Source organism: Rhinoderma darwinii, chromosome 8, assembly GCF_050947455.1.
Source record: "Rhinoderma darwinii isolate aRhiDar2 chromosome 8, aRhiDar2.hap1, whole genome shotgun sequence".
In the NCBI taxonomy this organism is placed as follows: Eukaryota; Metazoa; Chordata; class Amphibia; order Anura; family Rhinodermatidae; genus Rhinoderma; species Rhinoderma darwinii.
The window spans coordinates 115,761,225-115,786,577 of record NC_134694.1 but is presented as its reverse complement, the minus strand read 5'-3'; the positions used below and the strand labels follow the sequence as shown (position 1 = coordinate 115,786,577).

At 43.4% G+C, this 25,353-nt stretch overlaps 2 protein-coding genes across 2 annotated transcripts in view; both read left to right on the top strand.

Annotated features, from left to right (window-relative positions):
* LOC142660065 (olfactory receptor 6F1-like) overlaps positions 1–24,893 on the top strand; it is a 60,796-nt gene extending 35,903 nt beyond the window's left edge. Inside the window, exons 3-4 of the mRNA XM_075836713.1 lie at positions 10,477–10,590; positions 23,878–24,893. Of these exons, the coding sequence (XP_075692828.1) occupies positions 23,883–24,893 (1,011 nt within the window). The 5' untranslated portion in view covers positions 10,477–10,590; positions 23,878–23,882. The remainder of the gene's footprint in view (positions 1–10,476; positions 10,591–23,877) is intronic.
* Positions 12,109–13,053, top strand: LOC142660066 (olfactory receptor 6B1-like). The gene has a single exon (XM_075836714.1). It carries the CDS (start codon positions 12,109–12,111, stop codon positions 13,051–13,053), a length of 945 nt encoding a protein of 314 aa, XP_075692829.1.
* Positions 24,894–25,353: the final 460 nt, after the last annotated feature.

Below are 25,353 nucleotides of genomic sequence, written 5' to 3'. Positions count from 1 at the left end.
AAACATGAACAAAAATTGTCGAAGGACAAATTTGAAAAAGAAAATCAACATCCAGAATCCACAGGGTTGTTGCAGTCTTACCTTCTACTATCAAAAGGGGATTCGAAAAGAATGAGCAGAAAACATAAAATTTAAGAACGTACAGCAAAGTTGGCTACAATGGGGCCTATAAAGAAGGGTCCAAATTGAGTTGCTCCACATTTTTCCTCCATGGGTAGTGTGTATCTACATATGGGCCCTTTTACACGGGCTAATTATTGGGCAAACGAGTATCTACGCTCGTTCCTGATCATTGCCCCGTGTAAACAGGGCAATGATCAGCCGATGAACAAACAAACGTACATCGGCTGATTTGCTTGTTTATGCAGCAATAAATATTATCGTTGTAGGCAGCACATCTCCCTGTGTAAACAGAGAGATGTTCTGCCGACATGATGGAAAGCTATGGGGACGAGTGATCGTAGTAACGACCGCTCATTCCCATAGATAACCAAGCATTATGAAGGGAGCAAAAGAGCGCCGATCAACGAACTGTCGGATTAATCGGTGCTCATTTTCACGGCCCATGTCGGGCCATGTAATAGGACCTTAAGTCTCCCTCTCCACAGAAATCTCCACATTATCAAATAAAGTAGGAGGACATCAGCCCAATGGATTCTTTTTTTTTATTGCAAGAGATGGTAGAAGAATGAACAAGCACTAGACTGTCCTGTGACGAGGATGGCACGGTGGCATGAAACATTACCAGGAGGGGACCAATTTTTCTCTTGCAATTTGGCTGGGGCAAAAATCACGACTCAATTACATGTGTTAAAAAGGCTTATGTCTGAATCATAGTGGAGTTCTACAAAAACAAAAAGATTATTGTATCATGTCATAGAAAGTATAATTTTATAATTTATGATCAACTAATTCTTCATCAATGACTTCTGTGATGTCTCTCTTGGTATTAAACTTTTATTCTTACTGAGGAATGCAGATCAGTAACTTCTATCTTGAAATATGATATTACATGAACTAAGGTAACTTATTTCACACTTGCAGTTTTCTGGAGGAGAGACCTGGCAACAGCTCAAGTTCTTATCCCCTTTACATGTGTCTTATTTCTTTCCTAGGTTTTTCGTGCCCTATTAGTTGGGTTAGTTGGGGCAAGGAGGGTAAAACAACTTTCCCCACCTCAAAACATGTACAGACATGGGCAACCTCTCAGCATTTGGATGTTGGCCAACGTTTCTGGCCTTTCTCACTGTATGGTAAAATGATGCACTTGTACCACCGGGTCAATCCTAAGCAAATGACCGTTACTTTGCGCGACTCAGGTAATTGGGCTATCACATGATGATGGAGAGTTTCTAGCCGTGTAGTCTTGATGTAGATTTTTTTGCAGCCAAGGGTTGAAGGCACCACTTTCAAATCTTGAACTTTTTTTCTAAGATATGTAATGGAGTATTTCACCAGGGATAAATCGTCTTTGCTGATCACAGCTCCTAGTCCATATAAAGAAGTATCCTAAGTATGTACTAGAAGTCTTCAGTTATAGTCTGAGGGGCGGCTTGTGGGCCTTATTGATGTCTTAATAGTCCAACAGCAAAAGTTTTTATAAGCTCTACCTTTTTTTCCCCAGAAGCCATTATAAAATAATAAGTTACAGATCAATATACTGTATCCTCACATGACCACATCCATGTGCTCTGGTGCTGTACGCATACCTGTACATGACCATCATCAGAGTGGAAAGTATGATAATAATGTGACAAGAACAACTTTTAGGTAGTGCATGACTTTTACAAAAGTGGTGAGCATGAGCAGAACTCTTTCGGAGATATATTGGTAACTTCTTTGTAATGTCATGGTGGTTTTATGATAGGTTTGGCCTAAAAAAAGAAAAATCTAGATCCCAGAAAGCCTTAAATATTTTGCTCCTTTTTCTCAGTTTGCTGCTGCCCCCAACCGTTCAGTTGATCACCAACAGTATTCCTGTTTTTCATTAAAACATGACAATAAACAATTCCTCGATGCTCATGAGCGCCAGGCATAACATTGAAACTGGGGAAACAATGTAAAATAATTGGCGTATTTTTCACGTCAACCGAGTGTAGAGTAAATTCTACACAGGCTAATTAAAGTGTGCGGCCTGCTATGTTGCAAGACCACTATCTCAATATGAAATCAGCAACCGAAAAAAAATTCCTTATCTACGGGGCTGTTCTGGTGGACCATGGTGGAAAATATTTCGGGAAACCTTCTGGATCTTGTAAGAAGGACTGTTGTTCCTAAGAACATTTTCTGCACTGTAAGGATGGCGTGTTTGCCCGTTGACATAAGACTTCTCCATGATCTGGCAGGACCAGGTAAATTTGGTCTTCATGTGACCTCCATCTCCATCGTGTGACTTGTATGTCCTCTCCAATAATGAAGCCACATGATATTCATCCCTGCTTGAATTCCTTATTCAATTGTATCTCACATTGGAACTAGTCCTAATTTTTCTGTATACAGACAAGAGAAACCCCATGGCCCCATCAATCAATGAATTTGAAAGTCAAAGAGCATTTATGGAAATGTCAAAACCAATGCCAATGCCAGTTTTAGAACATGGGAATGGATGTATGATATAACGTTTCTACAGTAGTTCTCCTCAGTTATAGCCTCCAAAGTGGAAATGCTTCATGTTCCTTTTAAAACCCTAGTGTTTTCTTTCATCATTTCAGGCAGGTTTCTCCCTCATGGCTAAGGTCTGTATTCTGGATTACTACTGTCCCAGGCAACTCCGAAGACAGGACCCTGGGACTCAAATTTTGACTTTAATTTCTGATACTCATATCCCGTGTGTTATCATTTTTGTACATTCCTACCATCTTTACGTTGATTGAAAAAAATTAATGTAAGTTAAAAAATAAATATAAATAGTTTTTACCTTCTAATCTATAAGAACATATACAATATGGTGGTTAGGGGTCCTGCACTCTGTCAGGGTCTGATGTTTAAGGGTTAAATGTCTGGTGTCCTCCGCCACATCTTGCATCACCTGCTGCCAAAAATTCAGTCTCTGCCATTTCTACTGTCTGGACTATCTCAGGTACCCTTGTGCTTGGACTATATATATTGACTTGGTACACTATAGTTTGGCCAGCTGCTATCCCGCTACGGCGGTGTGGCCCAGTGGGTGCTCACACTTATAGATCGAGACAGTACGCTCAGGCCATGGACCCCGCTGACAAACCCAAGACCATGACGACGTCACAAGCCATGCAAACAGACATGAGACCTTCGGTCACGACAGGACCAACTCCTCCTGGCTGTGAATTCCATTGCACGTCGGCTGGATGCACAAGCTGCAGCTGCCACAGCACCTGTTCCTGTTGCTTTGGCTGTTCCTCCTGCTACACCTCCTGTTAGTACCAGTGCCAACTTCCGATTCTCGCTGCCCCTACCTCCTCGCTATGACAGGGATGCGAGGGCCTGCAGGGGATTTCTGAACCAGTGCCATATCCACTTCAGTCTACATGCCAGTGCATTTTCTTCCAATGGTGCTCGGATCGCATTCATAGTCTCTCTACCTTGCTGGCATAGCCCTGGCATGGGTGAATCCCATCTGACTTACAGTGGACTTACAGAACCGTGACTTACAGTGCTTCCTACAAACTTTCCGCACAGTATTTGAGGAACCTGGAAGAGTCTCTTCAGCATCTGCATCCCTGCTGACCCTGTGCCAAGGAGACACCTCTGTAGGCGAGTACGCCATTCGGTTCCATACCCTGGCGGCCGAGCTGACCTAGAAAAACGACGCCTTAGTGGTCACATTCTGGCAGGGTCTATCCTCTGAAATCAAAGATGAGCTTGCCGCTCGAGACCTGCCTTCTACCCTAGATGACCTCATCCTTCTAGCTACCCAGATCAACATGCAGATTCAGGAACAGTCTCAAGAGGTGCACCAGTCCAGAAGATTTCCTAGGCTGAATCTTACATTTCAGCAACCCCTGTTGCCCTCATCAGCTGCTCCACCTGAGGAGCCTATGCAAGTGGACCGCCTCAAATTGTCTGTCCAAGAGAAGCAACACAGACGCACTTCGGGACTATGTCTGTATTGCGGCCTCAGAGGCCATTTTGTGCGTTTGTGTCCCCAAAAAAACTCCAGTGCCTAGGTTTGGTTGGAGAGACAACCCTAGGCGGAACGGCGCTAAATAAAAGACTCTCTCCCAAATTGTCCATCCCTGTGACCAAAGTGTCCAACGAGAAGACGCACCGGGTATCTGCCTAACTGGACTCAGAATCCGCGGCAGACTTCATCAAGCATGATCTAGTGGATCATCTCCAGTTGCCCACTATTTCTCTGGAGACGTCTTTGCCGTTTGCCTCCATGAACGGCTTTCCTCTGCCCAACCCGATTGTGTCTGAGACCAAGCCACTGAAGCTCCAAGTTGGAGCTCTTCACACTGAACTGATTACATTCCTTGTCTTGCCTAAAGCCGTTAATCCGGTTTTACTGGGTCTGCCTTGGCTCCAGTTGCATGCTCCAGTCCTGGATTGGAATTCTGGAGAAGTTCTCCAATGGAGCCCCAAATGTCCCCACCGCTGCCTGTTACAGATCCAGCCCGTCCAGCCTCCTCTGTCTCAGTCCTTACCAGGATTACCTACTCATTTTTCCCAATTTGCACAAGTCTTCAGCAAAAAGGAGTCTTACGACTGTCCGATTGAACTGGTTCAAAATGCTTCTCCTCCCCGTGGACGGGTATATCCTCTCTCCTTGCCAGACACTCAGTCCATGTCGGCCTATATCAAGGAGAATCTGGAGAGGGTTTCATACGAAAGTCTTCCTCCCTTGCCCTCCCCTTCATTAAGAAGAAAGACTGATCTCTTCGACTCTGCATTGACTACCGTGGTCTCAACCAGATCACGGTCAAGAACAAATACCCGTTGCCACTAATATCTGAACTGTTTGACCGCATACGAGGAGCCAGGATTTTTTCTAAACTAGACTTGCGTTGGGCTTACAATTTGATCCGAATCCATCAAGGTGACGAGTGGAAGACTGCATTCAACATTCGAGCCCTGCACTACGAATACCTGGTGATGCCATTCGGACTGTGTAACGCTCCCACGGTCTTCCAGGAATTCATCAATGATTTCTTCCTGATCTCATCTATGTCTGTGTTGTGGTCTATCTCGATGATATTTTGATTTCTCTCCAGATCCGACGACGCATCGGGGCATTTTCATCTAGTTCTGCTGTGATTAAGGGAGAATCGTCTGTATGCCAAGCTGGAGAAGTGCGTCTTTGAAAAAAATTCTCTGCCCTTCCTGGGCTACATCATCTTGGATTAAGGTCTCAAGAGGGATCCTGAGAAAGTAAAGTCTGTCCTGGAATGGTCATGTCCTCAGGGCCTGCGGTCCATATAGCGTTTTTTGGGAATCGCCAACTTCTACCGGCAGTTTATCCCAAACGTCTCATCACTGATGGCTCCCATCTCTACCCTTACCAAGAAGGGTGTGAATGCCAAGGTGTGGACTCTAGAGGCAGAATCTGCATTTAATGGCCTCAAGAGTGCCTGTACCTCAGTCTCAATCCTCCATTATCCTGATGTCTCTCGACAGTTCTCAGTTGAGGTGGACGCTTCCTCTGTTGGTGCAGGTGCACTTCTGTTCCAGAGAAGCTTCAAAGGAAAGGCAGGAGTGTGTGGCTATTACTGAATACTTTTTTCCCTCTGTTGAGCCCAATTACTCTATAGGGGATCGGGAGTTATTGGCCATCAAATTGGCGCTGGAGGAGTGGAGACATCTGCTAGAGGGCGCAGCTCATTCCATTCTGATATACACCGACCACAAGAACCTCACGTATCTCCAGTCGGCTCAACAGCTAAACCCCCATCAAGCCAGGTGGTCACTGTTCTTCACCTGTTTCCAATTTGTGCTCCACTACTGTCCTGCTGACAAAAATATGAGGGCCGATGCCCTATCCAGGTTGTTTGAAACAGAGGACATTGTGGAGTCCCCGCAATGTATGATAACTCGTTGTTTCTGGTGACCCACGCTGCCCAAAGATGTTGTGGCCTTTGTCTCTTCCTGCACTGTGTGTGCTTTGAACAAAGTTGCTCACTCAAAGCCTGCCGGTCTGCTCCAAACTCTGCCTGTGCCCAACGCCACCTGGCAGCATATTGCAATGGACTTTGTCACAGACCTTCCTCCCTCATCGGGATGCAATACAGTCTGGGTGGTGGTGGATCGGTTCTCCAAGATGGCTCATTTTGTTCCGCTGACTAGCCTACCTTCTGCTCCTATACTGGCTAATCTCTTCATTCAGCACATCTTCTGCTTGCACGGCTTGCCTCTTCATATCGTGTCTGATCCGGGAGGGGGGAGGGTTCAGTTCACCTCGAAATTCTGAAGAGCCCTCTGTAAACTCCTAGATGTGAAATTGGACTTTTCCTGATCCCACTATCCCCAGTCCAATGGCCAAGTCGAAAGGATTAACCACATCATGGAGAATTATATTCGCCACTTCATCTCAATGCAGCATGATGACTGGGTACAGCTTCTTCCATGGGCTGAGTTCTCATACAACAACCACACAAGTGAGTCCACTACTTCCACACTGTTCTTCATTGTCTACGGCCAACATCCACAAACCCCTTTTCCTGTTCCGGCTACTTCTCAGGTACCCGCAGCTGACTCTGCATTTAGGGACTTCCTACAAATCTGGCAACAGACTCGGTCTTCTATTCTGCTGGCAGTTGATTGCATGAAGCGAAAAGCGGATACACGAAGAAGAGAGCCGCGTCAGTTTCTTCCGGGTACCAAAGTCTGGCTGTTCTCGAGGAACATTCGTTTGAAGGTGCCCTCGTACAAATATGCTCCCAGGTTCCTTGGACACTTTGAGATCCTACAACAGATAAACCCTGTCTCCTATAGGCTTTGGCTGCCTCCTACCCTCAGAATCCCCAACTTCTTTCATGTGTCCCTCCTAAAACCTGTGGTCCTGAACTGCTACAGTAAAACTCCCAGTCCCGCAGTTACTACCAGCGATTTATTTGATGTGATTGAGGTAAAGAAGGTCCTGGACTTCAAGAGGGTAGGCGGAAGGATTTTCTATTTGGTGGACTGGAGAGGGTTTGGTCCTGAGGAGAGGTCGTGGGAGCCAGAAGAGAACCTTAATGCCCCTACCCTCATTAGGAAATTCCTCTCTCGCTCTGGTCCTATGACGAGGGGTGTAAGAGGGGGGATACTGTAGCGGCCGCGGACTGCCGTTCCTACTCACCCGTTGACGGCCGCGGCCATGGATCTGTGAGTGCCGGCCTGCATCTCCTTTCTAGGAGACGCCAGCACTCACTTCCACTCTGCTCTGCAGTCTCCCCTAGGGTGCGCACGCACGCTTGTGCCCGATTTTAAAGGGCCAGTGCATGCACATGTAAATTGTTCTAATTAGCCCATGATCACCCTGGACTATAAAAGGGGCTCTGCCCTTTCACTCCTTGCCTGAGTGTTGTTCGTATTCCTCTGTTAGTCTTGCAAATGGTCCCGTAGTCGTATCCTGTTCCCTGTGTTCCCGTGCCCTGCTACCCGTATCCTGTATCCCGTGCTGTACCCTTTCTTGTGCCATCTCTAGTGTGGAGTCGCGTTGTGCTGTCTATTACGCCTGCTGTGTTACACCACGTCTGGTGTCCTCCGCCCCGTCTTGCATCTCCTGCTGCCAAAGATCCCATCTGTGCCTAGCCATTACTACTCTCTGGACTATCACAAGTACCCTTGTGCTTGGACTATATATATTGACTTGGTACACTGTAGTTTGGCCAGCTGCTATCCCGCTATGGCGGTGCTGCCAAGTGGGTCCACACACCCACAGATCGTGACACTTCTTGCTGACCTACCAAATGTTTGCTAGTAAGAATTAGGAGACCGATAGAAGGGAGTATGACTGCAAAATTAGACTACATAGGTTTTGTTTGTTGTCTTTTACCATGAAAACATATAGATACAAAACTATAGGACATTTTTAATTAAAGGAACAGTGTCACCAACATTTTTTTTTTTATATCAGTTTTATGTTAGGGTTTTATTAAAAACGTTTATATTTATTTGTGTGTTTGTGTGTTACTTTTTTCTATTTTTACACTTTTTCTTCCCTATGGGGGCTGCCATTTTTTTTTCCATTTCTGTATGTGTCGATTAACGACACATACAGACATGGAATACGGCAGCTCCAGTCCCATAGGGACTGCGAACGGGGCCCGTTCCATCCACTTTGGTGTACGCCGTGTGTGTGGGAACGGCGCATGCGCCGCTCCCACACAGTCCGATTTGAAATGCGCGCCGTCCGGCGCCATTTTCCTGTGGACCGGAAGTCGCGGCCGGGCAGTAAGATTACTACTTCCGGTCGCGGCTTCCGGACTTGTGCACTTGGACCAGCGGCAGCAGACGGAGCGGACGGACCGGAGGGAGCGGCGGCGACTGGAGCAGGTAAGTGATTTCTATGTATGTTCGTGTTTCAGTGTGTTTTACCAGTGTATGTAAACCTTCTACACTGTGTGATAGCTCAAAAAATGGCGACACACAGTGTAGGAGGTTAGACCGTTCAAACCCCTCGTTTCTCCCGGCACTAGCCAGGATAAAGGAGGGGAGGGATTCTGAGAGCTCACTAGAGCGAGGGATTTTTTCCCAATTTTGCAGCATAAAGCAATGTGGTTGCTTTACCACATGCAATGCTGCAATTTTGGGAATTGCTCCATCTAGTGACCAGTGCTGGGAAATTATAAATTGAATCCAATTTATAATATTTCCTGACTCGTGGAAAAAAAAAAAAAATTAGAACAATGTTTAATCACCTACACACTAATTGTTTAACTAAAAAAAAAAAAAACATGTTTTGCTGGCAACACATTCCCTTTAAGACTGTTTGACTCCTCTCTTACTGTAGTCTCCTATTCTTTAATAATCCATTATGTTTTAAAACTACCTTCAGTTGAAGGACAGAAGACGGCCTTCAGTACTTGCGCTTCTCACCTCACTGTAGTATTCATATTTAATGGGACCCTCATCTTCATGTACATACATTCCACCTCCACCATCTTGTACAGTGTGATGACCCCACTCGTAAATCCCATCATATACTGTTTGAGAAACAAAGACGTCAAGAAAGCTGTGTACAAGATATTATAGGACTGTGGGGTCTCACAAGAAGATTATATAATATCAGAACTAATGAAACAATGTCATGTCGTTCTTTATTATATTGAACCAATTTCTAGCATGTTCCATGTTCTTCTGTGATATTTTTGCAATAATGAAATAGACCACCATACAGAAACTGGATCCGTTGTTCACAACCAACCCTATATGTATCAGTTATAACCAACTTAACATTTAGAAACAGTGATGTAGGTGGACCAGTTAAACACTTTTTAAACCAACTTTGTACAAACTTTGTTACTGCGAACAAAACTTAAAAAAGTGTTAGTGTAGCTAAACGTTTGACAAACTTCTGACATGTCATGGTGACATGTCATAAGTTTGGATTGGTGGGGGTCCGAGCACTGAGACCCCCGCCAATCGCTAGAACGTAGCAGCTGAAGTGCTCGTGTGAGCGCTCAGCCACTTCGTGTCTGTTCAGCTGTTTCCGGAAATAAATGTATCAGTGTACGGACTCAATAGAAAGTCTATGAGCCCGTACTCCGATACATTTGCTTTCCGGAAAAAGCCAAACAGACACGAAGCGCCTGAGCGCTCACACGAGCACGTCAGCTGCTTCGTTCTAGAGATGCTTCAGATTTATTTATGTTGCTTGTCTAGCTCTGAAATATTCCTGTACAGACGTCGTCATCACCCACCATCTCCAATGGGACTAACAATCTGAATTCTATCTGTATGCTCTTGAAAATGTGAAGGGAACCCGGTGGAAACCCACACAAACACAGGGATAACATACAAACTCCAAGCAAATGTGGCCCTTAGTCAGATTCAAACTAAGGACTCCAGTGAGGCAATCCAACAGTGCTAACCCCTGAGCCACCGTCCTGCCCAGTCACCACTTTTTCATACTTTTGTCTGGCAATTTATAAAATTAAAATATGTCAGTCATTTAGTAACCACAGCAACTAGTGAACTATATGGGCTATTTTCAACATCCAATCTCTGAGGAAACTAAGAAAAATCCCGGTTCCTCAGAGGTTGGCTTCTGGATGCATGGGTGTTAGTCGGGGGCGAATCTCTGTTCAAAGTTCATCATAGTGACCCCAGACCAATGCAGATGATCTTTCTCGTGTTTTATTAAACTGTGGACTATTGTTTGAGGGTTTATTTTACACCTATTTTTCCTCGGGTGGGACAGTAGCAAACAAGGACTTGGCAGATATGACATGATGTTACAGAACTTAATAAACTGGTCTCTTGGCATACACTCAAATGTTAAATATTTGACTATAAAATTGTCTTCTCCAGGGAAATTTTTGTAATAACAATTGTCTCTTCTAATTTTTTCGGCAGGGGACAGACCAGTTGCCCTAAAGTGGTAAATCCTCCAGAGAGAAAGACTTATCTAATGCTATAAATGTCTGTTTATTGGACGTAGGAGAAGTCAGGATCTCAGTTTTACTCCAGGTCTGTATTTATTATTTTACTGTATATTTTATAAAATAAGTCCTGGTCATCAAACTGAAATTTTTGATGTTCAGATCAATGCAGTGATTTAGAACTGGGATGTAGAGCTTCCTCGCCTGTACGTCACACATGGATGTTATATGATGGTTTTGTGTTTGTCATTTGCTTGTTAGGATGTCCAGGATTTTTGTGATAAGAGATATATTAATGTATCACCCTCCACCTTGTCTTGCACTATATGGTATCGTCTCTGAAGCACCAAAATAATTTTAATATTAATTGCTACCGACATTATGTTAGAAAGTTGCAGAACTTTTCATTGTACAATGATGAAGCTTTAGTTACATAAAAAGAATCTGTCACTGAAGAACAATTACCTATAATGAAGAAGCCTGTTCTTCAATGACTTGACTAAAAACAGTCCTAGTGTGTGACGCACTCACTATTTTGGATGTTGAGACGTGTCAGAATATGGCACCTGTGGGGGTCTTAAATTAAGACCCCTATTACATGTGCAGTACAGTTCTATTGCAACCATCATAGGTGGAAATTATGGAAATCTCTGCACCAAAGCACTACGGCCCCTTCATACTAGCGATCAGTGCAGGTCCCACCAGTATTTTCTTAAAAGCGTAGATACTCTTTAATTTAAAGGGGGAAATCCACTCAAAGTGATCTTCTGACATGTCACATATATATGTCGTCAGAAGGTCACATCTGTGGAATATGTGATCTTAGAAAGTTGTGTCAGAGATATTCAGTAACTGCGGCCCCTTTGTTCTGGATATCACTGTAGTTCTGAGCTCACAAGTTGTAATCTATGCCATCTTCTGACTGGTAGGAAGAATAAATAAGAGGTATGGAGGTGACATATAAGATACAGTGCATCAACCGTCTTTCATCTCATCATTGTTATAAAATATATGAAAAACACAAAGGTCCGTTCTACATGCATCTGGTATTGGGAGTAAATGGCCTGAAAAAATTATGGTAATTGGTTTGGGAGACAATAAATTTTACTGCACCAGTTTCACATAACACTTGATGACAGTATATTTTTACCTCTTAAAGGGGTCTTCTAATTTTGATAACCCCTTTTCAGATGCCCATTAAAAGGAAGGGGATTTACCTGTTTGTGTTTTTCATACATTGACTGTAGGAAGAAACCATGTCCAACACAGTCCTTCAAATTTGTACATTGCTGACCAATTGTCAACTTGGACAACCAATTATCACATGGTGGCACTGCAGTAAAAATGATAAGAGGGCTCCCAACAAGAAGATCCCTCATGACCATCTCAAAATATTAGACAGGGTTGTTTAAAATTGGACAACCTCTTTTATTGGTCTTCTGACTGTCGTGAACGTCATCAGTCTGTTTCTGAAATTTCGGTAAATTTTTTACTTTCCCAGTTTGACGGGATTTTAGAGTGGTTCAACTTTTTCAGGTATTACTGCTGTTTCCTTGCCATGGACCATCCGTGTAATCTTAATCTCCATTCCTTTGTTTAAGGAAATATGATATTGGCGGGCAGTTTAAATCAAACCATTACTACCATCTTCATTATTGTGGGCTTTGAGACCACACGCAGTATGGAAATCTTTCTCTTTTCCCTTTTCTTGAGTATGTACATGTTAACTTTGGGAGCTCATTTTCTTATTGTAACTCTTGTACTTCTGGAAGACCATCTACACAAGCCAATGTATCTCCTCTTGGCCAATTTCTCCTTGGTGGAAGTCTTATACACCACGGTGACTGTACCGAAGATGCTTAACGCTCTCTTGACCAGAAACAAAGAGATTTCCTCTTCTGCTTGTCTCGTTCAGTTTTATTTTTTCTTTGCTTTTGGGGCAGCGGAGAATTGTTTTCTTGTGGTTATGGGCTATGACCGGTATGTAGCCATCTGTCGGCCACTGTATTATGCCACGTTGATGACTAAAAGGATGACTATTGGACTGGCATGTGGACCATGGGCTGTAGGTTTCATAACTGCCGCTTGTCCTGCACTATGGATCTCCACACTTAGCTTCTGCTTCCCGAATTATGTTGACCATTTCTTTTGTGACTATTCTCCACTTTTGCAGCTATCATGCGAAGACACATCCAATGGAGAGTTCACGTTCTCTGTGATCTCCTGGAGTTTGACCCTCGGTTGCTTCTTTCTTATTTTAATCTCTTATGCATTCATAATTCTGTCTGTACTAAAGATCCCGTCTGTAGAAGGCCAGAATAAAGCTTTCAACACCTGTGCGTCCCATCTCACCGTAGTATTAATCTTTAACGGCACGATAATCTTTATGTACATACGTCCAAACGCCCACGTCAGATTCACACTTGACAAGGTGGTGTCGATTTTCTACTGCGTGGTGACCCCAGTTATGAACCCCATGATATATTGCCTGAGGAACAAAGAGGTGAAGGAGGCCCTCAGAAAAGCATTTAATAAACGAGTCTTTATATGAATTGGCAAAATATTGGGTCATAGATGTTGGGTTATGGACAATATTATTTCTATAGGATATTTTCTTCTGCTGTCTCAGAGTGGAAACCAAGAGGATACGAAGTCCCAAAGAGAAATCACTGGACTCCAAGAGATGTCTCTCTTATAAAACAATAAAAATTGTGAAAAAAATGATAAAAAATTGAGATTTTATGATAAGAGGAATGTTCTTAAAGTGTAGATCCACATGTTGAAAAAGGGAAAGTGCAAAATCAAGAAATGTTGTAAGTTATGTTCTATCTTGTGATTCTAGATGCACTAAAGGGGTTTTCTCATATATTTTTAAACACCCTATTAGGACTTTCCGATTTAATAGTGTGGAATCCCCCATTTTTAACCTTAATGAATCAGCTCAAGCGGACAGCAAATTACTGACTTTATTCGACACAATGTAATACTTCATTTCACTTGTGGTGCTGCTGTGAGAGAACTGAACGCTGGCTGCCAGGTTCCCCTACAAGCGACCCCTTTAACCCCTTCCCATACTGTGACATACCATTATATCATGGGAACTCGGCAGTTCTACCTGTGCCAACACTTGTTGGTCCTGGTTGTATCTTACAGTCGACACTGTTCTAATTTTTGGGCTCGGAGAGAACTCCGATCCCGTTCTCTTAACCCCTAAGGTTCCGTGGTCAATGCTGACCGCGGTATCTAATTTGTTAAACAGAGGGAGCTCCCTCTTTCACCCTATTGATGCACCCGTGACATGATTGTGGGGTGCGAATGGATTGTCATGGCTGCCAGGGACCTAACAATGGTCCTCAGTTCTGCCATGTACGTAACCCTATTAGGCTATGCCCTACTGGAGCTTAAAAAAATGTTTTTAAAAAATTCAAAAAAGCTTTTAGAAAAAAAAACCCCTCTGTTTTTCCTTACAAAGTCATTTATTATTGGAAAAAAAATAAAAAAAAATAAATAAAAATATATATATAATTGATATACAACCCATATGATAAAATATATTATTTTATTGTTTCCTAAAAAATGCAATAAAATGTGATAAAAAATGTTTATGTTTCATACTTGGCTAAGTGGGAGACGGATCTTGGCATAAGTAACACCGCTGATGAGCGTATTCGACTGTATACCATGACTCATCAGTCTTCTATATCAAGTAGAATTCAGGAGGCAGGCTACAAGATTCTGACGAGGTGGTAGAGGGTCCCATCCAGGCTTAATACATTTTATCCAGAGGTGTCTCCTTTGTGTTGGAGATGCGGGGTGGGGTCTGGGGATCTCTTTACATACTTTTTGGGGTTGTCAGCGCTTAAAAATGTTCTGGGAGACGGTTTGGAATGTAGCATCTCGGTTCACTGACTACACGTTTCCCAGATCTCCGGGCTTCTTCCTGCTTCATCTGTGTGACATCCCGATCTCCACATACAAGAAGTTAATTGTACGACATCTGATCAACACGGCACGTGCTTGCATTCCGGCTATGTGGAAACAGGTAGAGGCCACTTCGGTGCGCCTTTGGTTTCAGAAGATCCAGGAAGTGAAACGGGTGGAGGAGCTTACGGCTTCCCTACGGGACACTCATGATAAGTTTATGCGAGTATGGTCTACGTGGGTAAGCTTTGAGAATTCTTCGGAGTGTCTTGATCTACTGTCCTAATAGTATGTAATTGTATTTATGAATTCCTCCTACGAGACGTCTGCTTATGGGGTGGAAGCTGAGGATAAGTTCCCCCTCTATACCCTTCTTTCCGTTTCACTCTCTTTTGTGTTCTCTATGACTGTATAATTTTCATTGGTTCTCACATGTCATAACTATGTATCACAGAGTCGTGAAATGTTTTATTTCTCTGTCATTCACCTTTGATAAATACATAAAAACAGAATTAAAAAAAAATAAAAAAATTGATGTACCCTAAAATGGTACCAGTGAAAACTAGAGCTTCTTCCGCAAGAAAAAAACCCCTTTATTCCGTTCAGTTCCATCGATGGAAAAAGAAAGAAGTTATGGCGCTCAGAATATGGTAACATGAAAAAACAAAGGAATATTTTTGAAAAAGCGTTTTATTGTGCAAAAGTAGAAATAAAAACAATAAAAAAAACAACAAACAATATAAATTTGGTATCGCCGTAATTGTAACGACGCACAGAATAGAGTTATTATGTCATATATACCACACCGTGAACGCCATAAAAACAAAACCCAAAAAAACAATGATGAAATTGCTGTTTTATTCCCACTCCCCCAAAAAATATTTACAAAATGGATAAATGTTATATGGTACTATTTATTTCGAAATTCAACTCATCCCGCAATAAAGCCCACATACTGCTGCGTCGATGGGAAAATACAAATTTATATGGCTTTGGTAATGCAGAGATGAAAAAACGAAAAATAAAATTGCATCCTTAAGGCCGAAAGTAGGCCGCATTCTTATTGGGTTAAGCATTTATCAGTAAAGAAGATAATAAAGAATTTTTCTTATACAAGAGTAGTACAAGTATCCGAAGTACAAATGTAAAAACGATGAGATGCCATTTGAATGCAAATATTTTAGGATTTTAGATCTACATGCCACTGGTAGGTTATAGTGACACCCCATCATTCGCCCCACATCACGTCTATCAGCAGAGTTACTGTAGTAACTAGGGCCCAGTGGCATAACTACCGCTATAGCAACCGTAGCGGCTGCTACGGGGCCCGCAGCATGAGGGGGCCAGTGCCACCCGCTGGCACGGGCCCCCCCATGGCTGGAGGCTCCGCTAGCAGCCGCTATGGCTGCTACAGCGCGACGCCACTGTAGGGGTTGTTCCTACAAAAGACATGCATTTCCTATCCACAGGATAAGAAATGCATGTGTGATCGCTGGGACGCCCAGCGATAAGGAGAACGGGGGACCGAGAGTCCCCCGAAGTTCTCCATGACAAACCTCGGACTTCCGGGGTCTGTCATCAGCTCCATAGAAATGAATTGTGCACTGGTCGCGCTTGTGCGCATGCGTGACCAGCGCTCCTTTCATTTTTATTGAACTGCGCAGACTCTAGAAGTCCGAGGTTTGTCATGGTGAACATTCTGGGACTTTCGGTCCCCCGTTCTCCTTATCGCTGCCATCGATCACATATGTATTCCCTATCCTGGGGATACATCTCTTTTGTAGGACGAACTATAGGCCGTTTTATTTTTTTTGGGGGGGGGGCTATATGGCGTTATCTGGGGGGGGATTCTGTATGGTGTTTTCTACAGGGGGGTCTGTATGGCGTTATCTGCAGGGGGGGGTCTGTATGGTGTTATCTACAGGGAGACGTCTGTATGGCGTTATCTACAGTGGGGGGGGTTCTGTATGGTGTTATCTACAAGGGGGGTTTGTATAGCGTTATCTACAGGGGTGGTCTGTACGGCGTTATCTACGGGGGGTTCTGTATGGCGTTATCTACAGGGGGGTCTGTATGGTGTTATCTACAGGGGGGTCTGTATGGCGTTATCTACAGGGGGGGTCTGTATGGTGTTATCTTAGGTGGGGTCTGTATGGCGTTATCTACAGGGGGTGTCTGTATGGCGTTATCTACAGGAGGGGTCTGTATGGCGTTATCTACAGGGGGGTCTGTATTGCGTTATCTACAGGGGGGTTCTGTATGGTGTTATCTATAGGGGGGTCTGTATGACGTTATCTACAGGGGGGTCTGTATGACGTGATCTACAGGGGGGTTTGTATGACGTTATCTACAGGGGGGTCTGTATGGCGTTATCTACAGGGGGTGTCTGTATGGCGTTATCTACAGGGGGGTCTGTATAGCGTTATCTACAGGGGGTTTCTGTATGGCGTTATCTACAAGGGGGGTTTGTATAGCGTTATCTACAGGGGTGGTCTGTACGGCGTTATCTACGGGGGGTTCTGTATGCGTTATCTACAGGAGGGTCTGTATGGTGTTATCTACAGGGGGGTCTGTATGGCGTTATCTACAGGGGGGTCTGTATGGTGTTATCTACAGGTGGGGTCTGTATGGCGTTATCTACAGGGGGGACTCTGTATGGTGTTATCTACAGGGGGTGTCTGTATGGCGTTATCTACAGGGGGGTCTGTATGGCCTTATCTACAGGGGGGACTCTGTATGGCGTTATCTACAGGGGGGACTCTGTATGGCGTTATCTACACGGGGGACTCTATGGCGTTATCTATAGGGGGGTCTTTATGGCGTTATCTACAGGGGGGATCTGTATGGCGTTATCTACAGGGGGGGTCTGTATGACGTTATCTACAGGGGGGGCTGTATGGCGTTATCTACAGGGGGGATTGGGGCTGTAAGACGTTATCTACAGGGGGCTGTGTATGGTGCTTTCTATAGGGGGGCGCTGTGTGGTGGAATCTATAGGGAGGCACTATCTACAAGGGGGGGTTGTGTGATACCCAGCGGAGGGGGGGCCCTAGTCAAAAGTTTTCTATGGGGCCCAGTCTTTCCGAGTTACGCCCCTGCTAGGGCCTGTGTAGTTTCTATTAGGTGAGAGTACACGGTCCCCAGTTACTTTAGTAACTCCTCTATTTACTTACCCTCCTCGATCCAGGGTCGGTTCCTCTTTCGTTCCAGGTGTCTGCTCCCAGATCACAATGCAGTGGTGCCTGGAGCTAAAGAGGAACCAGGGAGCGAGGAGCCATAAGTAAATTGAAGAGTCTTCTCTGGGGTCTGGTCTAGGGTTTGAATTAATTTTGTGGTCTGGCCTAAATTCTGGTCTGGAGTCTAATCTGGGGTCTGAATTAATTTGGGTGTCTAGGTTAATTAAGATGTCTGGAATAGGTCTGAATTAAGTTTTGGGTCTGTAATTTTGCAAAACTCATGGCAAACAAAGGTGCAACCATGAGTACGTACGGCATTGTCTTGCGGAGGTATTTTCCCCCTAGAATACCTCCATAACATGGCAAGTGAAAAACAAGCCACAATTTGATTTACCAAAGGATTCATATAGAATTAGACAGAAAAAAATTCTATATGCCTCCATATGAAATTAGAGGCATGGAGGAGCAAACATGCATGATCATTGTCATAGTCCTCAAGATAGTGCTGAAGACTAGAGTAAAACCAGATAATTTCCTTGCCACTCGGAATCAGTCAGCACCGTGTTGACAGAGTGTGAACGCTACAATGCCCTACAATTTACCACATCAGTTCATGGTCTATAGGTGTCATGGCTGTGAGGTATGTGGACCCACTAGGCCGCTCCGCCGTAGCAGAGAAGCAGCTGGCCAAACAAGAGTCAATAACAGTCTCTCGGATATGAGTACCTGGGTAGGTGATCAGGCAGATACTCGAAGTAGCAGACACATGGTGAAGCAGGCCCAGATGATGTTTGGTGTACCAGACGACACTGGACGTGGCAGATGACACCAGACGTGGCAGATGAGGCACACACGACTCCAACAATAGGCTTAGGCTCAGGAACAAACAGCAACAGGATACGAGAAGCAGGATACGGGAACACTGGGTGCAGGATACAACTAAGGGACCATTTGCATAGACAAACACATTAATACAAACAACGCTCAGGCAAGGAGAGGAAGGGCAGAGACCTTTTTGAAGTCCAAGGTGTTACCGGGTTGATTGAGAAACTTTAGACAGCACCTTACAAGACACAGGAGAGCACTGCAGTCATGTGTGTCGACGTCTTTGAGGAGGGAGACTCCGTCATGAAGATACAATCCTGTGGTCGTGGCTGTCGGTAAGTGTTACGTGCCGTTGGTCAGCGACCATGGGCATAACAATAGGGACACTGAACTGTCAGGTAGCTGCAGTGAAATGCTACGGGTTGCCATCTGAAACCAGAAGATTTTGGAACGCCACTTTGAATGTGACTGAAGCATTTGATATGATATAATTGGAGGATCATTTGTTATAAAAAGTCAGCTTTTCAGCCCTGAAATTGTATTTCCAGCTACTAACAAAATGATACCTGTTTAATTGTCAGACCATTGATCAACTGCTTTTACACTCAGCGATTTGCAGATCTTACAATCAAAATGTTTTACATATCTGTAGATCTGCGATCGTGATTTAGATGATCAGAAATCTACAAGTATTTACACGTTGAGATGATCGTAAGTGACAATCAAAATTAGTCGAATCATATGGAATATCGAAGCTTGTAAAGGCACTTTAAGAGATGGTAGACATTGGTAGTCCTCCTCCTCTTCTCTGGTTGTGCGCTAGTTAAAGGATTGTAAAATGTGAAATTAGATTTTCAGTTGAATCTCTTGGGAAATTTTCCCTGTGTAGAATACCGTGCCTGGCACTCCATAAATACCTGGTGCATTTTATCATTACGAGCTCAGGCTGGACAAGTTCTCAGGCGTATTACAGGTCTGTAGTCTCCGTTTAGTATTCTGCAGGAGATATGACTAACGCTATGCTCCACTATGCTGGAAAGTACTAGACAGCAGATTCATGAGAACACGGGGACAAGATCCGCTGGTCCATTGGTGGCCAGACAAGTTTTTGGTTACGTTTTATCACTACAATCATCCATAACTTGTGATAATTTTTTAGATGAACATATACTTCGTGTCCTAGATGTAGACAGAGATCAAAGATTTTTATTTTTATTCAGCAACCTTGATATTTTTTAAACACTAAGCTTTATTAGACTCCTAGAATCTTTAACCAGGTGAACGGTGGAATTGGCCATAGACATTAGTTAAAAAGAGTTCGACGTGCAGCCCGTACTTGGGATCATTCATACACCATTGACATCTACAATTGTACTGCCATTTCAGACAATTACTGGCCAATGTAAGGAGGAATAATCATGCGTATAGTAATGAATGATTGGACGTGCTCATCTGACAATGCCATACACATGCCCTGCAGCTAAAAAATGGCCCAAAAAAATACTATAAGACCAAAATCTTTTCACCAGATATCTATCTGGTGTCAGCTGTTTTGTAATATTTCATACAACCATCAGCCTAATTTGTCAAAATCAGTCATCAGGTAGTAAATCCAGGAGCAAAGATTTGTGGAAGTGCATAAAACATAGTGTCATCATGTCAAGAAGGGCTATACCTTAAAGGGTTTGTAGGCTTTGGACAATCCCTTCTTGTTAGAAGGGACCCCTGACAATAAGCTCATCACAAAGTGTTCCCCATTGATCGGCTGTGATCTGTAATTAATTTTGGCAATAAGTGTTCAATTTCCTGCAGTGCCTCCACAGGGGAAATTAAGCATTACACAGTGCTCAGCCAAGTCAAATAGTTATTAGTGTAATGCGGAACAGGTCCTCCAGAGCAAGAGACGCTCTTTGTAACCGCTCTGCTATCTGGTTTAGAGATGGGGATCCTGAACAGTGGACCCCTCGTATTAACTTAGAATTCCCTAGTAGGATATATAAAAAATGGGTTTTCTGAACTGGACAAACCTTTTCACAAACGAAAAGAAAACAAACTAAAGAAACCCAATGAGCACAATGTTGTATGCACAACAGCAGGTGGTTTCTTCTGATAGAAACCTTAAAGGCTATTATCTTAGGTTTGTCCGCCTACGGCAGCAACGTCAACCAATATGCATGGAATTGTATTCTGTTTAGATTAGGGATGTGAGATCCCACATTTTGGAACATAAGAATAGCACATCTAAACAACAAATATTTAGGTGCATTTAAAAAAATGTATTTGACGTGCAAATGTTTTTTGACTTTTAGCAGGCAGAAGCTAGAGAAGTGCAAAGAGTATGCATCAAAAGGACAGCAGTAACATAGGTGTGAACCTTTCCTTACTGGGACTTGTCAGAGTAAAATACCCTCACAATAGATGAAATGTTACACGTTACCACGACTGTGCGCGACATTTCACCCTTTAACACAACCCGTCAACACTATGCCAGCATGAGGTGGTAAAAGGTCTGGGCATCTAATCGAAAAATAATCGAAATTCAGCGCAATTAATCGACGTCATCTTGTGAATTTTGGTTTCATCGATTTATTTTCTGCCGGTTTAAACTGTATCTGCATTTTCAGGGCACAGATACAGTTGAATCCAATGGAAGAGCAGGGAGCCGTAAGGACCCTGCTCCACCATTCGCTATGTGTCGCTGGACGCGAGGCAGTGACGTCACCACTCCTGTCTGCGCCGAGCTGCACAGACCAGAGTAGCAGAGGGATCTCCTCCACTCGTCATTGGAACAGGGTTAAGTGAGTATGTATATTATTATTTTTCTCAGTCATTATTGAGGGCAGCTGTCGGAGCATTATACAGCGTGGGGGCAGCTATGGGGGGATATTATACTGTGTTGTGTTCAGCTATGGGGGTATTATACTGTGTGAGGGAAGCTATAGGGGCATTATGCTGCATGGAAGTCAGTTATGGGGGCATTATACTATGTAGAGGCAGCTATGGGGGCATTATACTGTAGGGAGGGCAGTTATAGGGGGCATTATACTATGTAGAGGGGGCTATGGGGGCATTATACTATAGGGAGGGCAGTTATGGGGGACATTATACTGTGTGGTGACAGCTATGGGGGACATTATAATGTGTGGGGGCAGCTATGGGGCATTATAGTCTGTGGGGGAAGCTATGGTGAATTATACTGTGTGGAGGGCAACTATAGGGGCATTCTGTGTGGAGGCAGTTATGGGGGCATTATAATGTGTGGGGGCAGCTAAGGGGGTATTATACTGTGTGGGGAGCACTATGGGGGCAATATACTGTGTGAGGGCAGTGTCAGGGGGTATATTATATACAGTACTATACAGCAGGCTCAGGGGATAAATATTAATTCAATGGTGTAGTATGCAAATAGGGGGTGTGGTATGCATATAGGGGTGTGGTATGCAAATAGGGGGTGTGGCCTAAATAATCGTTCAATAATCGTAATTGAGGTTACATGTGATCGTGGTTTTGATTTAGGTCATAATTGCCCAGCCAAAGGTGGTAAATCATTTTCTATTCCACATCTGCTCCCAAATTCTATCTGCACCGATTATTATAAATGTGCGCCATTGTGACAACTGTTCCCAGATTCTTTTAATCCTATCAGGACTGAGCCGTTTTTTGCTTTTTCATTTTCGTTTTTCACTCCCCGCCTTTCAAGAGCCATAACTTTTTTATTCTTCAGTCAATGGAGTGGTTTGAGGGCTTATTTTTGGCGCGACGATTTGTAGTTTCTATTGGAACCATTTAAAGGACCATATAATGTACTGGGAAACTGAAAAAAAAAATTTGGCGGACTGAAATTGGTAAACAACTACGATTCCCGCATTGCTTTTTGGGTTTTGTTATTACGGCTTTCACCGCACAGTAAAAACAACAACTGAGCTTTATTCTGCTGGTCAATATGATTACGGCAATGCCAAATGTATTTATTTTTTTTGGGGATTTTACTACTTTTACAAAGAAAAAACTATTTAAGAAAAAAATTGTTTTATTTCACCACAATTTGAGAGCCATAACTTTTGTATTATTTTTTTTTGCCGATTGAGTTGTGTGAGTGCTTTTTTTTTTTTTTTTTTTGGCGGGACGAGCTATAGTTTTTATTGGTAACATTTGTTGGTACATATGATTTTTTTGATCAGTTTTTATTAAAAAGAATTTGGGGCTAAGGTGACCAAAAAAACAGCAAGTTAAATATTCACCGTGCAAGTTAAATAATGTTATATTGTAACAGTTCGGACTTTTATGGATGCAGCGATACCAATTTTGTTTATTTTTTTTACATTGTGTTAGAGGAAACATGGGAAACTGTTATTTTTTTTAACTTTTAATATTTAGTTTATTTTTTTCACTACTAAAAACATTTTTTTACACATTTTTTTGGTCCCCCTAGGGGACTTGAAGCAGGGTGAAGCAGACCTGGGGGCCTTCATTATGCCCCTGGGCTGCCATGACAATCGGCACCCCACGATCGAGTTGCGGGGGCGAGGAGCTTTCGGAGGGGGTTGCCCCCCACTTTTTAACGCCTCAGTTGCTGCGGTCGAGATTGACCGCAGAATTTAAGGGGTTAAATGTCCAGGAACAGCGCGATCCATACATCAGCCCCCCTCGCACCAGGATGTGCTATTACGTCGTGGTGTGCGAAGGGGTTAAAGTTATAAAGCTGACCATACACTGGTGATTTTGGATGAACGAAAAGGCCAATTTAGACAGTTTTCCCAATAGACACCAACCGAAGACCGATATCTGTGGAAAAGTTGATCTGCCATGTTGGATTTTTTTTTAGGTCGTTGCTGGGTGCTGTTGTTGGAAAGTCGTTCATGCCAAACGACAAATCTGCATCCCATCAATTGAAGCCCAGACCAGTCCACAGGTCAAGGCAGAGATCGATCAGCAATTTAATTTTAATTTATGGCGTTGTCGTCCAAAATGAGAGCCTTCACAGACCAACCATGAATGACAAGTCATACAGAAAAGGCGTCTGAAAACACTAATGTATGACCAGCTTAAGATAGGAGTTTAACTCTTATAGGGCAAGACCGTACTGACATTGGTGATCTTCTGTTGCACTATTGACTTCCCCACTTGAAACAAGGTCTTCGTCATAGAGTCTTAAGGTGTTTGTCATAGACTGGGGAGTCTAGCAACCCCAGCAAACATATTTTGGGGATTACTGGAACTATTACGCCCATCCAATCATATATCTGAAATATAGTTGTGTCACACATTCCAGGTTACGCGGGGACACACTTTTGTCCTCCATATAACGTCCCAATCCAATCATGGTTGAGTATCGGCGCAATGATTTTTACTTCTTTTGGCTGGCTCTTGGTCTGGATTCATGCAAGCTTTTATGTTATGACTAGTTATCACTAGTGGTGATCTACTTTAACCATATGACCTTTGTGTTTTAGGTAGAATGCCCAATGCGGAAAATGAGAGCCGTAGTATTGCCTCCACTTTCATCATTGTTGGGTTTGAAACCGTACGGGAGATTGAGCTTCTGTTGTTCTCATTGTTCACAGGTATGTACATCCTCACTGTCGGAGCCCATGTCCTTGTCATTACATTGGTGGCAGTGGACAAGCGTTTACATAAACCCATGTACCTACTTCTGGCCAACTTCTCCATGCTTGAGGTGCTCTACACCACTGTGACTGTTCCAAAAATGCTCGATGCCTTATTGACCCGACATAAAGAGATTTCTTCCCCATCATGCCTGGCTCAGTTCTACTTTCTGTTTGGTTTTGGAGCTGCAGAGAACTGTCTTCTTGCAGTGATGGCCTATGATCGATATATAGCCATATGCAAGCCTCTTCATTACACCATGTCGATGACTGGTAGAACCAGCATCAGCTTGGCTCTTGGAGCTTGGGTTGGAGGCCTCCTGGCGGCTTTCCCTCCAGCTGTATGGATTTCCAGTTTGAAGTTCTGCTTTCCCAATTATATAGACCATTTCTTCTGTGATTACGCCCCTCTCCTAAAGCTTTCGTGTGAGGAGACTTCAGCAGGAGAGTTTGCTTTTATGGTCATGTCCTGGAGTGTTATTCTGGGCTGCTTTTTCCTCATCATGGTGTCCTACACCCTCATTATTTCTGCAGTTTTAAGAATCCCATCAAGTGCTGGACAGAAGAAAGCATTTAGCACATGTGCTTCCCACCTGGCCGTGGTGTCTATATTTTATGGAACCGTTATATTCATGTACATTCGGCCCACCTCACATATTAGGTTTTCACTGGACAAGGTGATCTCTGTCTTCTACTGTGTAGTGACTCCCTTGATGAATCCGATCATATATTGCCTCCGGAACCAGGAGGTTAAGGGTGCTGTGGTCAAAACTTTACGTATGCTGGCAAAAAATGAGAATGACTTTGCGTTAAGAGCCCGTGTGGCCAAAAACATCAACTTCCTGGAAAATAGAAAGGACTGATTTCAGTGGAACTAAGTCTGTGAGAAATGCTCCTTATATTATCTATTCATAATAAAACATGGCGGATACATCGATGTGGCCTCATAAAACTCAGCACTATTATCTACAGTCATTGGGAGAGATTCCGGCTCAAATTGCACCAAAAAGCTGGAGTACATGACACTTTGAAACTTTTTATGCCTCACTAGACAGTTTTGAAAAAGCTTCAAGAAAAGGGGGCAGAGCTAAGAGGAGATATAAAATGTACGCGATTCATTAATGACGTGCGCCACAAAATATTAGTGTAAAATACGCCGTGCAAAAAGTGGTGTGAGGGAGAGAAAAGCGTCTAACATGGCTAGCAATATGCACCAAATTTATCATTCATCGTGCACCAATGTAAAAAATTTGGAGCAGTTTTTGCATCTGGTCTAGTTTTCTCCGTCTAACTGTACGACAGTAATTATAAATCTCCCCAAAT

What these genes read in the sequence shown, in the direction of transcription:
- LOC142660066 (XM_075836714.1), top strand. Translation starts at nt 12,109, where the DNA reads ATGATATTGGCGGGCAGTTTAAATCAAACCATTACTACCATCTTCATT.